The 18072-nt window shown below is 39.0% G+C and overlaps 2 protein-coding genes across 2 annotated transcripts; both read left to right on the top strand.

The window, feature by feature from the left end:
• Nucleotides 1-1821: 1821 nt before the first annotated feature.
• kcnk3b (potassium channel, subfamily K, member 3b) lies at nt 1822-4316 on the top strand. Its single transcript, XM_063499412.1, is given in 4 exon segments — nt 1822-1857; nt 1859-1933; nt 1936-2242; nt 3427-4316. Coding segments are annotated over 4 exon segments (1308 nt in total).
• Nucleotides 4317-10180: 5864 nt separating this feature from the next.
• marc1 (mitochondrial amidoxime reducing component 1) lies at nt 10181-16558 on the top strand. The gene is made up of 7 exons (XM_063498215.1): nt 10181-10485; nt 12483-12653; nt 12965-13127; nt 13219-13362; nt 13642-13703; nt 13920-13991; nt 15157-16558. The coding sequence occupies exons 1-7, from the start codon at nt 10235-10237 to the stop codon at nt 15281-15283; spliced, it is 990 nt and encodes a 329-aa protein (XP_063354285.1). The 5' UTR covers nt 10181-10234; the 3' UTR covers nt 15284-16558.
• Nucleotides 16559-18072: the final 1514 nt, after the last annotated feature.

The raw sequence follows: 18072 nt of genomic DNA, 5'->3' as shown, positions 1-18072 counted from the left end.
GCTGTCCTGTTTGTGTTCAGGTCAGATCTACAGCATCTAATTTACAGTGAACACGATCCAGCAGACAAAAAGACAAGAAAAGACAAAAAGGCCAAAACTGAAGCAGCTTAATGGTTTCTATATTACATCTTTTATTATTTCTCCATTTGTTGTTTGAAAATGTTCTCCGGTGCTGCAGAAGCATTTTTAATGTTCGGCATTAAAAATGAAACGCATGTTAAAAAAACACCAAAAAAAAAAGTCAGCGAGAAGACCTTAAACTCGGAATGAATTAAACTTCACCTTGTGCAGCTTTGTATTTTCAGGCAGAAGAGAAAATGAAGGCAGGAAAAAAGCTTTTTATGAGGCTATGGCATCTCTTGAATATTGTCTCCTTACAGGCATTAAACATTAAAACTTGAAAAATATTCAAATTGTCATCATTTGCATGATTCTTCTCCATTATTGTCTGTGTGAGGAAGGGATAAAAGTTGAATTTAGAAAGATTTAATAGCTGCATTAGTGAAAAGTGGAATTTGATCTTTTCTGTAACTTTCACCATTTAGTGAAACATGCTGATGTGAGTGCAGCAGAAAGAAAGGAAGCTCAAGTGATGCCCGCTTTCAACTTTGGCTTCCTGTGATGATGTTTGAGGAAACTAAACTGAGGCTCCCTGCTGTCACAGGTCAAAACATATGTAGCTGAAAGGACGCATTGTTGTGCATATAACAAAACATTCAAATTGATTTGAATTATAAAAATATTTATTTAAAAAAAATTGGAGCAATACAGCACGAGGACTAAAAGGTCTCCATCAGGGTCTGACACAATGATGATACAATCAGTGAAGATTAAATTCTGAAGAAAGCAGAAAAAGAAGAAAGAAGAAGGAAATAGGGGGAGAAGGAAAAAAAAACATCATATACAACAATGACCAATTATCATCCAAATTATGTGAAACACAAGAAACAGAAAAATGGGGGGGGGGGGGGGGGGAATAATAATAAAATATACACAGAAGTGTAAGCAGTTAAGTTGATATAAGCTACCTGAATTAATAAAATACAACAAAACACAAACACAGAGATATAAGTAAGTATAAATGTCAAGATTTCAAAAGGAGCAGAATATATAAAAACGCTATTCAGTCTCAGAATAGGAGTTTTAGTAGCCTGTGAAGTTCCAATCCAGAATGTCTCTGGTGAAGAAGTTTTTCTAATCTGTCTTCACTTCTGATATGGATTGGTCCGGCGTCCTTATAGTGAACCACCATTAGGCAAGTTAAGTTATAATAGGAAACTAGAAATCTTATGTTTACCAAGTCTGTCTTTGAACCTCTTCTTTACTCTCAAATAATAATTCAATTTTTTTTCCCTGTTGATTTTTTCTTATAATCTTAATTGATCTGAAGAATCCTGCAGCGCACCGTGAGGAGGATGCGCATCTTTTAAATATTTGCACAGAACGGTTATCGTCAGGTTGCTAGACAACTTGGGAACCAGAAGAGCCGGTCTGTTTAAATAGCCACTAGGTAAATATTTACGTGTACGATCACATGGATATCAAGTTTAGTTTTTTTTTTTTTCTTCCATCTTTTTTTCGGCGCTATGTGTTCTTCTTGGAAACTGGAGTAATGTGCTCGTTCTGGCCTCAACGACGGAGGCTGGCCGTGCGTTTGTATATTTAGTGCATAAACTCCTTAAAGATGAGCGCTTTTGCTTGGAGCTGCTACTCCAACAAGCCGCCTCTGACAGTCTGTGGGATTGCCCTGTGTTCCTTTCCTGCGCAATCTAAATATAAGTCGGTGACAAATAGTCCAAATACAGTAGCAACCCAACTGTGATGTGGGGGTGGTGCTGAGAGAACAGCTCCGTCTCCAAAGTCCCCCCTCTGTTGGATCCGGAGTCCGTCAGGAGAAGGTGGCAGAGAGCCTCAGCTCCCACCTGCGCTCGATTTTTTTCTCCCCCTCTCTTTATTATCATGAAGAGACAAAACGCCAGGACTCTCGCCCTCATCATGAGCATCCTCACCTACCTGGTGGTCGGAGCGGCCGTCTTCGAGACCCTGGAGTCGAAGCAGGAGAAAAGTCACAAGAGGAAGCTCGACGCCAGAAAGTACGAACTCATGCGCAAATATAACTTGACCAAAGAGAACTTCGAAGAGCTCGAGCACGTCGTTTTACAGCTCAATCCTCACAAAGCAGGGGTCCAGTGGAAATTTGCTGGGTCTTTTTACTTCGCCATCACTGTGATTACGACGATAGGTGAGCAACAGTTATTTAATCAATACATGTGATGTATTATTGCATTTCATTGAGAGATGTTCAGCGCAGGGCCGGAGGAAAGATTTTTAGAGGTAGTGGAGTCACCGGAGCCCCCCTTACATTAGTTTGTGCGTCTCATTTAAAACAACAGATAAATAAAGAACACCTATGACTTCCCACAATTCCTGGGGGCTCTTCTAACTACTTAGACAAAGAAAATCCTGTCTGTAGCACTATAAAAAATTATTTAAAATATTTTTAAAGCTGAAGATTCTGTTTCCTAAAAGAGTGGAAAAATTAAACCTTCACTTGTTAGCACATTGTTGCTAGTTTGTATTTTAAATGAGGAGGTTGTACCTTGATAGTATGATTAAAAAACCTATTTTCTTCTCATGCCTTATACAGTTTATTTGGAAACATTTTGGAAATGGATCAGATTTGACATATCCTATAATAACCCCAAAATTTTCATGTGTTTGCTGTGCCCATCAACGGTGAATTTTACTTTAATATTCTTGAGCGAAATGAAGCTTTGCTTTGGCTTTCATCCCTTCTGGGTAGGTAACATTATTCAAAAAAGCATCTTTTTGTGCAGCAGATCTTTATTCTTTGAGTTATATCTTCAGAGCGGCTGTAATTGGCTAACCAATCAGAAAAGTGATATTTATCTCAAATGTAATAGCTAAGATACACAGAGAAATGGACACTGAATCGTTATTATGACTGTCTAAGTAAATCAGAATAATTGTATGCCATTGTGGCTTTCTTGGATGATTAAAGACAAAACAACACCAGGTGTAATTTTTTAAATTTATTATAGAATAAAAAGATCATTTACTGATGCCATATGAAGAAGAAAATATATGGAGATGTCTATGGCTTTGGTTCTCGTTCACTTCAGCATAAGTTATACTTAGAAATATTGCAATATCTATGCTGTCAACAATCTGCGAGTTATAAATGAAGTAGAAGTTAGTTCACCGTATTAATGCCAAGCTGAATCGTTTTCCTGGGCTTTCCCTTTTTCTCTTAGTGGGAGTGTGTGTTGGTTTCCTGTGGAATTAAATCAAGCAGCTGCTGTTCTTAGGCATTTATATTAGGTGAGGCCGTCTCTTGCTATGACTCACCACGGCAAAAGAATAGGGGCAAAGATGTCTAAAAATATGCAATATTCCCTGTCTCAGGTTATGGCCACGCGGCGCCGAGCACCGACTCAGGGAAAGTGTTCTGCATGTTCTACGCCCTCCTGGGGATCCCGCTGACCCTGGTCATGTTCCAGAGTCTGGGCGAGAGGATCAACACGTTTGTCAGATACCTGCTGCACCTAGCCAAGAAGTGCCTGGGAATGCGTCACACCGAGGTCTCCATGGCAAACATGGTGACGGTGGGCTTCTTCTCCTGTATGAGCACCCTGTGCGTGGGGGCTGTGGCGTTCTCTCACTCGGAGGGATGGAGCTTTTTAAATGCCTTCTATTACTGCTTCATTACACTCACCACTATTGGCTTTGGAGACTACGTGGCTCTGCAGAAGAATGAGGCCCTGCAGAATGACCCTCAATATGTGGCTTTCTGCTTTGTTTACATCCTCACGGGCCTGACGGTGATTGGAGCGTTCCTAAACCTGGTGGTGCTTCGCTTCCTGACCATGAACACTGAGGATGAGCGCAGGGACGCCAAGGAGAAGGCGTTGCTCTCTGTCAGTAAGCCCAGAGGAGAGGTGGCTCATCTGTTACCAGTCTCAATATCAGCTTCCTCCACACCTGTAGCAGATAACACCACAAAGGCTAAAGATTTAAAAGGTGTCTACACTGAAGTGCTTCAATTCCAGACTATTTGCTCCTGCTTATGGTACAGGAGCGAGGAGAAGGAGCAGGACTCCATACCCAACATGATCCCTCAGGAGATGACATTCTCCGATGCCTACTTGCAGCAGAACAATGACTGTGCTCACTACATGGAGCCTGGCTCAACAGGCTGCGTTTGCAGTCCACGTCAGTGCACGAGCATAAGCCCAATATCAGGCCTACACATTTTCTCTCCATTCAGGATGTTTAAGAGACGCAGCTCCGTGTAGCCTTTTCAGCACAACAGATTTCATTACAGCATAATTTGTCTATAACTGCCAAGTGGGCAGCAGATACTTGGCAGTCCTCAGCAAAGACATGACTGCAAGTCGATGTTTGTGGTGCTACAATCCCAGTAATCCAGAAGCATAACGTGCAAAAAGGGAAAAAAAAGCACATAGAGTACTGTAAACACAAATATATATATTTGAGAAACATCACGCAGTGTTTTTAACTGAGGTGTTATTCGAGGGCATCAAGTATGCTTTGAGGAATCCTGTAGGTGTGTCGAAATTGATCTGGTTAGCTGCACATGAACAATACGTGCGCGCAGTGTGTAGGTAAGAGCAGAGGCTTCAGAGCGGTGGCACAGCGAAAGGGTGACATAAAAAAAAATGAATAAATGATTAAAACCTGTCAGTCAGCAGCTCTCAAAAGCTAAACTTTGTGTTTTTGGTAATAATCTCAGAGGTGCTGATTCAACTCAGGGGTTATTTCTTAATGTTGTAGCTGGTCGGTGTTTTCCTTTGATAGGCACACATCATGATGATTTTCTGGACTTTTTCCACCATGGTGTTTGTGACTGGGCTCATATCAGTTGCCTTATGTCGCCCTGAAACAAATCGTGATTGTCAAAGCTTCAGAAAAGCTGATACATACCAGAAATTTCATGTGACTCATGTGTAGCTGCCCCTGGTGTTATGACTTCCAGGGCTCTTTGCCCAAAGTACAGGTGCATCACAGACACTACTAAATTATGTAACGTGACAAGTGGGTAGGTTAAAAAATAAATCACATCTCAAGCGCAGTTAAAAAATCCATTTGGAAATAAGTGCGGTGATCACAAGTAGACACTTGTCAGCACTGAGCGAAACGCTCTCAACTGGATTAGTTGTGTAACACTGAAAGCACTATTTTAAAAATTACTAGTGGGAAGAAGCAAGAACTCCAACAGCCCCATCAAAAATGAGCATTGCCAACTTTCTATATGTGCTTTATTCATGTCCCCGTGAACATTAAAATCAAAGCTCCTGTGTGTTTAGATCGAGACTTAGAGAGATAATTTTCCAAATACAGTAAACACCTGGTGACATTGCCAAGATAGCTGTTAAGTGGCAGGAGTTTGTTAAAACGCTGATACCTTTTTACCCCCTAAAGCTCACTTATTAACAAGCATTCTGTTTCACTGACTTCATTTGTACAAACGAAAAAGTGTTAAATGTCAAGTTGTGAACAGCTTTTTTAGTTAATGTGCCAAGCCAAGTAATCACCTCCAATTAAACCACAAGTTGTATTTTTACACTGATTAAATAAAAGAATTGTTTTAATGTTTACATGTTCGAGCCACTGAGAAGTAATTTAGAATTAAGGGAATAGATATAAGCCAAAAACCTAAGATCTAAGACCAATATGAAGCACACCTCTGGATCAAAAAGTAGAAGCAGGCTATTTGAGCAGCAGCTTGGAGTGGCAGGTGGCAGGGGGGTTACTCTGTTGGTACAGTGGATAATAAGCTGGTTGCCAATCACAGACAATTATTTCACAATGGACTGAGCCTGGATGATTGATGGAAAAGGAAAAATCCACCCTCAGCTAGTATTTCCTGTGTTTCTGAACCCAGTTTGGTGCTTAGTGGTGTATTTTTCTGTGGGCGACATGATGCGATGTCACACTCAGTTTATTTCCAGCAGCTTCAATAGATGATTAACCTCTTAAGGTATTTTATTTATTTACGAAAAAAACAAAAACAGAGTCTCTCTGTCAGATTTTGCTAATGACCACCTTGATTCTTTAAAACAGCCTGAACTCTCTAAAGCAGAATTCCTTCTCATTTCTTTATGTAGTCTTCAGGAATAGTTCTCCAGGCTTCTTGAGGAACATTCCAATTTCCTTTTGGGTTGTTGACTCCCTTTTGTTCTGTTCAGTGTCAAGATGATCCCACACTGCTTCAATAATGTTGGTGTGTGTCCGGGCTCTGGGGAGGCTGATCCTCGACTGATAGTGTTCCAGGTATGTTTTCGCTGCACTGGGATTGTGTTTGGGATCATTGTCATGCAGAAAAATGAAGCTGTTTCCAATCAGACACTTTCTAGATGGTATTATATGGTGGATCAAAATCTGATGATCTCTGTGTGATGAAATCTGTGTTCATATTTCCAACAATTTTAACAAGATCCCCAACACCACTGGCTGAAATGTAGTCCCAAACCATGAAAGAGTCCTCAGCATGTTTCACAGATGGCTGTACTCACTCACAAAACCATGCCTTTCCTTGCTGCTTCCTTTCCTTAAGAATTACTTCTTGACAGTCTGGCATTTTTCATATATTCAATGAAAGAAGTGGGAACTAATTGTGTATATTAAGTTATCTCCTATGTGTAGGCACAAGACTGGTTCATCCCTTGGGTTAGGTGCTGTTTTTGTTTGAATGATTCATATAGGTCAGTGTTGAGTGGCTTAACAAACAAAGAAAAACATTCCTCTGAAAAAGGTTGAGTACAAGGACTGGACTGAAAAAGAGTGAAAAAGGACATAATAAGCCTGGAGAACTTTTACTCAAGACCATTAAGATTTCAAGAAAGTCTGGCTCCATGGAAGCAAATACAAGGAAATGAGGGGTGACTCAAGACTTTTGCACATACTGTAGCTAAAATTAATATTTATTTATTATTTAAATTGTGGTAGATTAATTTTCTGTTCATCAGCTAATAGATTAAGTAATAAATTATTGTAAATTTATACAAAAACACAAAAACTGTCAGATCCTACCTGTTCTCTCTGGATTTTTGTAACATGTGTAAACTCTCCACCTGAGGCACAAACACATGAGTCATGATTTTATTCAGTGTTGCTCTGGAAACAAAGTGAACGTCCCAAATTCTTGAGGATTTGGCTGTTTTGTTTTTTCTTTTAAACTTTTTTTTTTTTTTTGGCTTAAGAGGGAAATCCTGAACGCTATTTTATGCACGTCTGGGTCTGATCTGATCTGTGTTACTGGAACTGACCTTTTGTGGTGGATGGAAATAAATTAGTGCTGTCCGCACATGATAAAGGAAGGAAAACAATGAATGTGACTTTTTGCCTCATAAAATAGCAATCAGTTGTACATTTCGTGCAAGTACTGCATTAGTTTAAAGTAGTAGATCACGTTGCAATGGCACAAAGGTTTCTCTTCTTCTTGCTGTTTTCCAAGATGACAAAGGCTAAATTAGTACTTGAACAATCAAAGAGTACTTGAATTTTTTTATACATACCCTGCCAAGGATTGTATGTATAGTTGAGACTATTCATTTGTCCGACAATACAAATTCCTCTGATCATATCTACTCATAATACTGTACTGTTTTGTGCCATCATAGGGGAAAAAAGAAAAAACATCCATAGAAATACTGAAAATTTGAATATTTTATCCAATAAATGAATAATATTGAGTTTTAACTGTTGTTTTCCTGCTCACAAAATCACCATCTACAGGCCATATAAGCTGTAATCATGTGACTTACGATCTCCATGCTGCTCATCAACATGTGCTGTGTGAAAGAAGAAAAAAAGCCTGCTGAATGTATAGAAATGACTGTTTGGTCCAGATGGTTTCCCCCTGGGAATTCTGACTTCAGTCCAGTTCTGGACATCCTACAGCAGGTTAGTCACGAGCAAAAGTTTGGCAATGCATCATTATGTCATATTTTTCTCTATATGTGTCAAAAAAATGAAAAAAATAGAAACACGTCACTTTGATGCTGCACTTTCAGTTTAGGGGAAGGTGCTGATGTTTGAGCTTTAAATATGCTACCAGGACACAACTCATTTTTTCTTTTTTTCTTTTTAATAAAAAACTGATTTGGCTATTACAGACCAATGAGAGAAAGTCTTACTGTTTCCTTGGCAATATGTGTCAATGATATCTGAAATCTTAAATCACCATTTTCATTAAAGGAAAAGTTTCAAAAATGTAATAATTTGCAATTGTGCAATAAAATAAAAGGTTATGTGTAAAAGTTGGGGGTTTTGGACTATCTTGTTTAAGGTCAAATATTGTTTTTATATATTATAAATATATAGCATTCTTCAGGAGTGTTGATTCGTCACTCTTTTTTTTTTATTTTTTTAAATATTTCGCTTCTAAGGATTCGGATTCTTGTACGTTTGGTCTTGAGGAACAGTCATCTAGTCTTTCTGAAGGTCTTTCAAAGTTTTGGCTGCTTTTTCACTTTCCAGTCCAGTCCTTGTACCTGACATATCTCAGCAAACTTTTGGTTAATCCATGTTCTGCTCACTGAAACCTCATCAGCAATGGTCTCAGGTGACAACAGGTCTTATGGGGTGATGAATCCAAATTTGACTTTTTTTTTTCCAAGTGGATACAAAGGAGATCAGTTGGTGACATCATCCGGCCACCATCTCGTAACAGTTTCATATTTAAGTATGAAAATGACCCCAAACAGGACGCCAGTGCAGTGAAGGTTTTCCTGGATATTATTGAAGCGGAGCTTTGTCTGTCCTTCAAGAAGCCTGGAGAACTATTCCTGAAGTCTACTTAAAGAAAGCTTGTCCAAGAGAGTTCAGGCTGTGTTGAAGAATAAAGGTGGTCAAAAAGGTTGACTTTATGTGTTTTGCCTTAAATACTGTATTTCCACGTGTTTGCATCTTTTAACAAACTACATCTATTTCCCATTTTTCTACAAAAAAAAATAAAATAAAGAAAGAAATGAGAGGTGGCTCAAGACATTTGCGCAGTTCCATATTATGGCAACGTGTTGGATCAGTGGTTAGCACTGTTACTTTACAGGATGACAGTTTCTGGTTTGAAACTGCTGGTCGGCTGGGCCTTACCTTGTAGGTGCTCCACTTTCCTCTCACGGTCTAAAAACATACGTGTGAAAGAGGTTGTTAGACTTGATATCAACTCTGTGAAAAGCTGAAAACTTTCTTCTGTTTTCCAGATTTATTTTGAGCTGTGTTGTTATATTTTTGTGTTGAAAACTACTGGCCTGAATGATTTTAAGTAAAAGCGGTGCTCTAATTTTCCAAAATAAAGCATCATTAAAGTGGATTAGAGGCCCAGTAACAGGAAGCAGCCTCATTTTAGGCTTTATAAAAATAAAGATTTCTTTATGCACCTAGAATGAAATTGATACATCAAAGTGTGCTCAGGGCAATTAGGACCGCATCTCGTTATCAAGATTTGCCTGCCATTGCAACATCAAACCAGCTTGCAAAGCCTGGCTTGGTGCCTGTGAATCTGCCCTCAGCCATCAGACATGAAGCACAAAAAAGCAACAGAAGGACTATCCATTCGACAAATCCCTGTATTGACCCCCCACGGCTGAAGCATCTGCTGTTTTCTACTTTGGCTGTAGACCTGAGTATCTATGTCAAAGACAAAAATAGTTTCACTGAGAAGGTCAGCTATGACCTTACATCACTTGGTTTCTTCTCTGTTTCTGGAAAAAAAAACTGAGCAGGTTAAAACTGAAGGTTTGCCTCTCATATTGCTGCCAATTAAACAGATGGACTAAAGTGCCCTTGGTGTTTATGTGATTTCAAACAAAATTTTATCTTCTACATTTTCCAACACAAGATTGATTTGACAGATTGGAGATAATTAATTACTCACTGGCATCTTAAAGTTACAGGTTATGGAGAAAGAAAGAAATGTGATGCATGATGTTTGAAAAATTTCAGAGGTCTTTGGTAGACCTGAGAGAGAGCTTTGAGATCATTAGTGGTGAAGCAAAATAAAAAAGAAGTCCTCGTTGCTGGGTCATCAAAGTGCTCAGTCACTCACAGCAGCTGAAGCGCATCACGTTAATAAAACGGTCTCCCTGCAGCGTGCTGCTGCTGACCCAGGGCCTCTGAACGTCGCACGCAGAGGCCGCTGTCACTTTAACAAAAGTTCAGAGTCCAAAAAATTCTTCGAGGCTTCAAAATGGATCTGAGGAAGCTGGCTGCGGACGCAGTGTCCCAGAATAAGAAAGCCGCTCTTCTGATCGGCGGAGCCGGAGTTGCAATTCTGGGACTCGGTCTTGGATATAAATACCTGCGAAAGCCAGAAAAAGCTGTTCGTGTGGGCGTAGTGTCGCAGCTCCTCATTCACCCTCTCAAGTCTGGCAAAGCGGTGCCTTTGGCGCTCGCAGAGTGCCAGAAAATGGGGCTGAAGTTCGGAGAGCTGCAGGATCGGTGAGTATTGCAATAAATAAATAAATAAAATTAACCGTGACATTGTTAATTAGTTCCACCGTTTAGTAAAATGAAAGATATTTACCGCTGTAACCATTCTTCGTTACGTCGCCATTAAATCTTACTGCAGGGCAGCGACGTCTCCTACTGAGTTCTTAAGGAGACATGAGGTCTTTCAATTCATGAAATCACAACAAGTCAGTGAATTTTCAACCACTTTGTTTTTTTTAAAAAATTCTGTAGGAACTTTCTGATATTCCCATGGACCCTCCCCTAAAAAAATCCTGGAAACACCCCTGCACGGAAGCCCCCAGATTATTTTTCAGTTAATGTTTTATGAACAATTGACGAATAATAAAGTTTATATAGAGAATAAGTTTTTGTGTAAAAATCGGCATTTAAATTAACAAAAGCCTAGTACAAAACGTGGATATAGTTAATGATAAGCTACTGTGTAAATATTAATTAATTTATTATTTGTTTTATTTTGGTTTGTGGGTGTGTTTGTGTCAACATGGATATCAAACCAGATTCTAACAGAGCATTTTTACTCAGGTAAAGAATATGGGAAACAATTAAACAAAATCACACTGCCATGGTTAAAACATTTCACACACTACCGTACTTCTTACCTCTGCTTCAAGGTGTCCTCTGACCTCTGTTCCTTATGGTTTTAAGTGTACTATAAATAATCATCATGCCTGTGCAGTTTTACTGTTTCAACAGCAAGTCCCTGTCTCTGTGGGAACCTGGAATACAGACGTTTGTCTAATCCAACAGGAGAAATCGCTTAGATTTGACCTAAAACAGCTTCATTGTACAAAAAGCCAATAAATATAAATGATTATTAGTCATAATATCAGAGTTCAAGGTGCCTATGCTGCCGCCACACTTGTCCAGATTCCTGCAGAGACAGGCAGGAAGGGTTGGTGCTGTCACCTCGCAGCAAGAAGGTTCCTGGTTAAATTCCCAACTGGGATCTTTCTGCATGGGTTTACTGCAGGTTTTCCGGCTTCCTGTCACAGAGAAAAGACGTGCATTTGAGGTTAACTGGTGTTTCAAAATTGGTCACGGATATGGGGTGTATAAATATTTTAAGTGTACAGAATAAAGTGTGGGATAAAACTTTCACTTGTACGAAGGTGCTACATGAAGGCAAATACATCAGATTTGCACCTGCAAAGTAAAAAGTAAATATATTTAGTCTGAGCTAAGATTAAAGTGAGATAAAAACACAGATAAAAGGGGACGGTCATAAGATTATAAAAGCACCTGAGCTGAGTACAGAGAACACATGTACGAGTCCCACACACACACACACACACAAGGTTTCCCAGCACTGCTTCTTCAAATGCGCAAACTAGTTTTCAAAAAGCAAATGTTTTTGTACCCCAAGTGTTGTTTAATGTTGAATTAATACTGATAAATATAAATGGTAGGTAAGAGGATTTTTTTATATATATATAACAGTGAGGACAGTGTTTAATAGTTGTAGTGGTTATACATGGTTGTATAATAAATCTATTATACTTATAATACATATTTTTAACTTCAAAAAATGCTCTCTCCCTCCTTGCTGACACATTAAGGATGTCACGCTATTTATACATTCAAAACAGAGCTGTAGTTCAAAATTTGGGTATAGATATTTATTATAAGGGAACTTTTATTATGAAAGGACATCCTATTTTCTAACTCTTTAAATACATGTGATGACAGTGCTACCTTGCATGAGCCTTTCTGGATGACACCCAGAACAATTTTCAACCAGGGGATAATAATAAATTGTGATGTAAATCTGGGATTTCTGTGTGACTCAGTTTTTCCATGGCAACCTGTGACGTCATTGATTCCCATCTTGTTATCCGTTATTCGCTAGTCCTTTAATATTGTCTCGAGTTTGTGTGGATTTCTTGCCAGACGATGGAATTAAATTGGGATGCCAAATGGTGCAGATGGGTGAGGGAAATCCAGCTTTCTATGTGTTTTGTTTGCAGACACTGGATGATGGTGACAGAGGACGGTCACATGGTGACAGGCAGACAGGAGCCACGTCTGGTTTTGGTGTCTCTGACCTGTGAGGGAGGACAGGTTTGCTTGAACGGACCAAACATGGAGGAACTGAAGTTCCCCATCAAACAGCCCGACAACCCTATCCTCGACTGCAGGTGCTACGTCTGCTTTTAATTTATACTGCTCGGTCTTCTTTTGGTGAATAATTCAGTTTCTTCCTGTATCTTATATACTAAAGTTATGAAGTGAATGCATTTTGAATGTAAAGTTTAGTTTGACGTGGATGCAAACTGAATCTGGACCAGTCGGTGAATTAATACAGTCATAAAGTGATAATTCTGCCTTTCAGAGTCTGAATCTTTTGATAAGTTGACCAAATAATCAGTGGCGTTGTTTTTCTAACCTTTGAGATTTACATAAATGCTTCTTCTGTGTTTTTGTGTTTATTTACTTTTTTGTCCTGTAGAGTGTTTGGCGTGGACATTCAGGGCCGGGATTGTGGTGACAAAGTGTCTCACTGGCTTACTCATTACTTTAAGGCAGAGAAAACTTATCGCCTGGTGCACTTTGAACCTTGCATGAGGCCCAGAAAACCAGCGCAGAAAGAGGCTGTTTACCAACAATTTGAGGTACTACATGCTTTGTAGTTTATTTTAATGCTTAAATTTGATGCATCTTTCAAGCCAAAATGCCCTGATCCTGTTGTGATGTGTTATCCAGGAGGTGGCCTACCCAGATTTTGGACCTGTGATGCTGCTGTCAGAGGCCTCTGTTAAGGATCTCAGCAGCAAGTTAGAGAAGGGAGTCACGGTTGAGCGCTTCCGCCCAAACATTGTGATAAGTGACTGTAAACCATTCGATGAGGTGCGTTGTTCAGCCTTTGCCTAAAAAAGTAATCCTCGTACCTCCTGATACTTGTCTACAAAGAAAAGCAAAAACTAGTTTAGAGCCAGTTAAGGTCTTTAAAATATTAGCTCGCATGTGTGTCTGCAGTACTGGTGATTAGCTTTTGTTTTATTTTTCCTGGCTGAGAAGACGATCATTTGGTCCTTTTACTTGTGACTAATAACTCACCCTTTTTGGTGTGAACAGCGTGGACTAAATTTATCTCCAACTCCAAAACCAACTGCTTTGCTTTTTCAGGATTCGTGGGAAGAGCTCCAGATTGGCAGCGTGCGACTGCAGCGTGTAATGGCATGTGGAAGGTAACACTGTGGATGCTACGCGCACATTTTAATCAGACACAGAATCGGTACATTTACCAACAAGAGCAAATCCAAAGAGTCATTGCTGGTCTGTGCAGTTTGATTTTAGAAATAAGCAATTGTCAGGCAAAGTGAATGTGTGTGTTTTAAGTTAAAAATGATTTAGGGGTTAAATGGATGCAAACGTACCTGTAATTTTTTTTTTTTTTTTTCCAGGTGTCTTTTCACCACAGTCGATCCAGAGACGGGTGTAATCAGCAGAAAAGAGCCTCTGGAAACACTGAAAAAGTAACATTTTACTTATTATTATTATTATTATTATTATTATTATTATTATTAGGAAAGGCTTTTTTTTTTTTTTTTTTTTTTTTTTAAATTTGAATGTGGTTTTTTTTTTTTTTTTTTTTTTGTAATGTTGTATTTCTATGTACAAACAGTGGCCACTTTGTTAGGTACACCTTTACATCTGCTCGTTAACGCAATTCTCTGATCAGCCAATTTCATGACATTTAGGCATGTTGACATGACCAAGATAGCCTGCTGACATTCAAACTGGGCATCACAGTTCAGTTCAGTTTTATTTGAGTGCCAAATCACAATAATAGTCAAGGCACTTTATATTGTAAGGTAAAGACCCTACAGTAATACAAAGGAAAGAGAAAACCCAACAATCATATGACTGCATATGAGCAAATGGTTTAGCGACAGTCAGGGGAAAAAATCTCCCTTTTAACAGGAAGAAACCTCCAGCAGAACCAGGCTTAGGGAGGGGCAGGCATCCGGGAAGAAAGGTGACTTTGAATGTGGCAAAGTTTTTAGTGCCAAACAGGCTGAACTGAGTATTTCAGAAACTGTTGATCTACTGGGTAGGAGTTAGAGTATGGTCCAAAACAAAGAAAGCATCAGGTGACAAAAGAAAAGCCTTGGTGATACCAGAGGTCAGAGGAAGGGTGAGAAAGGAAGGCAGCAGTAGCCACAATACTCACTCGTTACAACCAAGGTATGCAGAAGAGCATCTCTGAACACACACATGTCAAACCCTGAAGCAGATGGCCTACAGCAGGCACACCAGGTGCCAGTCCTGTCAGCCAAAAATAGAAAACTGAGGCTACAATTCCCATGGCCTCACCAAAATTAGACATAAAAAAGACTGGAAAGATTTCTGGTCTGATGAGCCCTGATTTCTGCTATGATGTTCATATTATAGGGTCAGAAATTGATGTCAAAACTGCAGAAACTGTGTGTTGCCATCATGTCAATATGGATCAAAATCTCAGGGAAATGTTGTTGAATATATGCAACAAAAAATTAAGTTTTTTTTGAAAGAAAAGCTATCTCCAATCTGGCACTAGTAAGGTGTACCTAATAATAAAGTTGCCAGTGAGTCTATGTTTTAACCTTACAGTGGGGTTTTTTTCTGTCTGTCACATCTAAAATGTCTTTGAACTCACAGCTATCGCCTGTGCAAACCATCTGAGAAGCACATCTATAAAACTTCTCCACTGTTTGGACAGCTGCACAACGTGAAGAAGACGGGCATCTTTCAGGTTGGCGATGTGGTTTACAAGATCACCCGCTGATAGAAGGCGTCGAGAGAGAGGGGGCAAACCTGAAGTCAAAACACTCAGAAGTCACAAGTCGTCTTTGATATCAGACTGAAGAAAGCACTTAAATTCATGTAGTGTAAGCAAATAGTAGAATAGAAATGGACAGAAATGAACTGCTTTGAAATAACATTTAAAAAAGTAGCACAGCATTAGTATTAATCATTTAGTCCGCCACCCCAGACTTTTTTTTTCTTTTTCTTTTTTTTTGAGGGTCTCAATTTTCAATGATTTGACTGCCTTTTAATCAGCTAATAGAACCTGATTTGAAAATATTGCTAACATCTGCTCAATATTCCAGCTGGTTATTAAAACCTGAAATTACATGCTGCTATTGAAGAAAGAAATGAAATCGCCTGAAGTCTTTGTACTAAAGTGCTTCCTGGAGTGAACACAGCAGAGATGTACTGCTGGGTTTGATCACCTCTAGTATTAAACTTTGCAAAACTATTTGTAAATCATCCATCTCATTGCTAATAATTACTTTTTAATGGCATATTTTGAAAGGAGCATCCTTTTTTACACTCGACGTCCCCCTTTTTTCACTGTCGTATCTTCTTATTTTGTGTTTTAAAAAGGACAAGCTTAATTGCTCATGTATATTTAATAGATACTAAAAGTTCTTCGTGTGATTCCTAGAAAATGGCAAGGCTGCTTTTGTATACTTTTACATGATCTAAACATTTAAAGGTGATAATCACTACTTTAAAAATTAGAAAATAAAAGAAATCTTGCCTTTTCTGTATCATCTCTCTGGGTAAATATTTAGTTATGGACTCAAAACTTTTATTTAAAAATAACTCAATTTTAATGTCATTAGTGGGAGTGATGTAAAATGTAGACCTTACCTATAAACAAGAGCTGGGCACATCAGTCCAAATCCAATCAAGCAATAGTATCGATACCAATGCTGGTGGTATTGGATTGATACTAGCACGATAGGATCGATACTCTGTTTCTATCCTGTAGGTTTGGTATGTAGCCCACTGTGTTGTGGTAATCGGGGGGGGTTGCCGGTACGGGGTTATGAAAAAAAAATTTGAAAAGTAAAGCTGTCAGTGATTTAGTGGTCATTAAAATGTGTTCAGAATTTGCAAATTGATGATTCATCTGATGACACACTACTCTCCTACATAAGCCAGCTTCATAGGTTAACAGTATTGGTAATGGAAAATTGGTGCTCTATTTACTTGGTGTCAGATCGATACCAAAATTTGCACAGCACTGCTACAAGCACCAGACAGATTTTTGCAATGTTTTTGTTTAAACTACTATAACTATTAAATTATTTACGCAATTTAAAAAAAACAAAACAAACAAACTCAGTCGACCAGTTCAGATGTCTCCTTTACATGATATAAAATTGCTGAATGAGTAACTACCATACGAAGAAGCATATTTCATACATGAGGATGATTGCTATGAAGCCAAGATTACCCATCAAGCAATGCATGAAAGACAAACCCACCAAGTGAGGGCTAAATAGACTTCAAACTGTACACAGGGAAATTAAAGGGCTTTCTTTTGATTTGGTTACATCAATGGTGAACGAAGACTGTCTGCGATGGGGTTGCATTATCTACTGTGACAGCTTCTACACCTGCCCAGCCTTCTTCCAAACACCTGAAAAAGCAGGGATTTAGGGCTTGTGGAACATCCAAGCAGGACAGGGTGACTTTTTCATTCATTCAGGAAAATGCTCTGCATGAAAGATCACCAAGAGACTTGATTTGGTACATCAGGGACCTTTAAGTTATAAATTCAATTGACATTCAAGAAGTCTCCCTCTGTGCCACCGTCAGCCCTGTGTACAATGAGGACACACTTACACTGGCAGGAAAATGAAGATGGCCATCTTGAGAGGGTCTCCATAACCTTAACCCAGACATGTGTGACTGAGTACAATAAAACATAGTAGGGGTGGCCTCGTTTGACCAGATACTGGGAACAAATTCAGTCCATTGCAAAGCTGGAAGTTGTAACGGTTTTCCAGCATCTTCTGGAGAGTGCAGTGACAGCTTCATCCTTCACAAAGATTCATTAATCCATTATCCATTTGCAGCGTACAGTAAAGCAAAACAAGTAGTAGTCCTGAAAAAAGCACATACATACAGCAGATTTTATGACACTTTTACAACAAAAAAAAAGTTCCAGATGGCCTCCTTAACTTTATAGGGTTCTCCTCTATTTCAGACCAGCAGGTGACAAATTTGGGTCTCTTTAACCCCACACGTTGTAGTCCCACGAGTATAAACAGTTTTAGCACTGGATGTTTTACTGGCTAAAGTTTTTGACCCAGTTTTAGTTGCTAATAGTGGCCAGTAGAGAGCAATATGACTTAACTTAACCATGAAGAGTCTGCAGAGTAAAAGGATATGCCTGTAATTCCATAAACCATAAATTAAATTGCAGAAAAATGATACAAAGTGTTGCATAAAAAACCCACCATAATGCAGGAAATGAAGTGTCTGACGTTCATAATTTTCCGAAGGAGGATCCCTCCACCCCCAGACCCCTGTTTAATGACAAATCCAATCTGATGGTGTAGCTTGATATATATAAAAATAATAATGAATTAATAAGGGATCACTAAGGCTAGTGAGTCATCCTTGGGGACGAACGGGACACACAAATCATGGCATCTATGCAGTAGATATTTTTAGTCTGCACACAAAATCACCCAACAGATTGCTCTCCCTTATGGCTTTTATAAGATCTTTTTTAAATTATTATTAAAGATTTGTGAGAATTATTCAGTAAACCAA

This window comes from Pelmatolapia mariae, linkage group LG16_19 (genome assembly GCF_036321145.2).
Source record: "Pelmatolapia mariae isolate MD_Pm_ZW linkage group LG16_19, Pm_UMD_F_2, whole genome shotgun sequence".
NCBI classification, from domain to species: domain Eukaryota; kingdom Metazoa; phylum Chordata; class Actinopteri; order Cichliformes; family Cichlidae; genus Pelmatolapia; species Pelmatolapia mariae.
The sequence above is the reverse complement of the archived record's forward strand: the minus strand, read 5'-3'. Positions and strand labels throughout refer to the sequence as shown.